Source organism: Sceloporus occidentalis, unplaced genomic scaffold, assembly GCF_023333645.1.
Source record: "Sceloporus occidentalis isolate IW3139 unplaced genomic scaffold, rSceOcc1.0.p SCAF_137, whole genome shotgun sequence".
NCBI lineage: Eukaryota > Metazoa > Chordata > Lepidosauria > Squamata > Phrynosomatidae > Sceloporus > Sceloporus occidentalis.
In genome coordinates this window covers 164,892-166,604 of record NW_028317117.1, presented here as the reverse complement: position 1 = coordinate 166,604, position 1,713 = coordinate 164,892, and the positions used below count along the sequence as shown (strand labels likewise).

The following is a 1,713-nucleotide window of genomic DNA, read 5'->3' as shown; positions in this document are numbered from 1 at the left end:
GGAATTTTAAGAAACAGTTGTGCAAAGTTAAGTTAGACCATTACTTAAATTTTTGTTTTTTTAAAAAAAGAACACGGAGACCACTCTACTATTTAATAACTACGAGCGATGCAGAGCCCCCCCCGCTCATCGAACTTCATAAGTGGCCTGTGTTAAAACAATAATAATAAAAAAAAAAAAAATTAAAATCAGGTTTTTGGACTTCCTAAAACTTTAGAGGAACGCAACTAAACTCCACCAATATTTACTATTTTTCCCGCACCCAATGTAAACCGGCTAAACCTGGATGGAACTCTTTAAACTATTCTATATCTTATTTACACAGAAGTACAAGCCCCTCCCCCAACCCCCCGACGCGGATTTCCCAGCCCCGTCACTGGGTGCTTTTTGTGCTTGCGTCCGTTTTCCACTTCGTCGTCACCCTCTTCATTAACGTTCTGGTGCTCTGTCTAAACTTTTGCTGGGTGAAATAGAAGAGGATCGGATCCAGGACGCTGTTCATGCTGGCAAACGGACGGGTGCATTTGTACACGATGGCGAAGGTCTGCAGCACCAGGCAGGGCACGTAGTGGTCGGACCGGACCACCAAGTAGATGGTCTTGGTGAGATGGAAAGGGAAGAAGCTGATGGCGAAGACGATAACCACAATGATGATGGTGCGGATGGCTTTGTCCTTCTTCCGACGCACCTGCGCGTCACGGAGACCGTCCTTCTGGAAGAGAATCCTCGCCATGCAGCAGTAACAAGCCAAAATCGCAACGAAGGGGATCAGGAAGCCGGTGATGGTCAACGTTATGCCGTACGGAAAATACTTCGCCGACAGCTCCGGCGGGCTCAGGTCATAGCACACCGTTCGGTTCCTTTTTATACCCGTAGACGCAAAGATGAAGGTGGGCAAGCACTGGACGACCACTATGAACCAAACCACTCCGCAGACCACCCAGGTGAACTTCTTGCCCCGTTTCTTGTGCCAGACGGACAACGGGTGGCAGATACCCATGTAACGCTGGAAGCTCATGCACGTGAGGAACATGATGCTGCCGTGCAGGTTGGTGTAGAACTGGAAGCGGACAAACCTGCAGGTGAAGTCTCCAAACGGCCAGTAGTCGTGCTGGAAGTAATTATAAATGAGAAGAGGAAGGGAGAAGTCGTAGAGGAGGTCCGCCATGGCCAGGTTCAGGGTGTAGATGGCCGTCCGCGTCAGGGCCTTTCTGGAGAGCCAGATCTGCAGGATGACGGTGAAGTTCAACGGAACTCCAAGCAACATAACCACGGAGTAGACCACGGGAAGCAAGATCCTCTTGAAATCCTCTTTAAAAGTGCAGGAATTGTTAGAGACGTTGGAGGTCACGTTCTCCATGCTTGGTCTTGATGATGTTGGAGGCTATCACATGTTCAGCCTGAAGGAACATATAAAAAAACACGTATTTAATAACGCTGCAGTGTTACAAAGTGACCAGCAGACGCCTGCTAGAACGTAGATTATAGAATAGCGACTATTCATCAAAATTCTGGGGCTGGATTGAGGATTAATAAATCGGCCCTTGAACTTGAAGGCTGGTGGCCGCACCCAACGCTATTTTGCAACGCGCGTTCGCCGATTATAATGCTAATTATTCCTATATTTGATATACTTTGACTTTTTTTCTATTGATGTGTGGAGCCATAAAGAGCATGATTTTGTGCCTTTCTGACAGTCCTTCTCTACTTGTA

The 1,713-nt window shown here is 47.4% G+C and overlaps 1 protein-coding gene across 1 annotated transcript; it reads right to left on the bottom strand.

The window, feature by feature from the left end:
- Nucleotides 1-373: 373 nt before the first annotated feature.
- LOC149281177 (P2Y purinoceptor 3-like) lies at nt 374-1,360 on the bottom strand. Its single transcript, XM_089499535.1, has one exon. It carries the CDS (start codon nt 1,358-1,360, stop codon nt 374-376), a length of 987 nt encoding a protein of 328 aa, XP_089355661.1.
- Nucleotides 1,361-1,713: the final 353 nt, after the last annotated feature.

Coding starts and splice junctions, on each gene's coding strand:
- LOC149281177 (XM_089499535.1), bottom strand. CDS start 1,360: ATGGAGAACGTGACCTCCAACGTCTCTAACAATTCCTGCACTTTTAAA.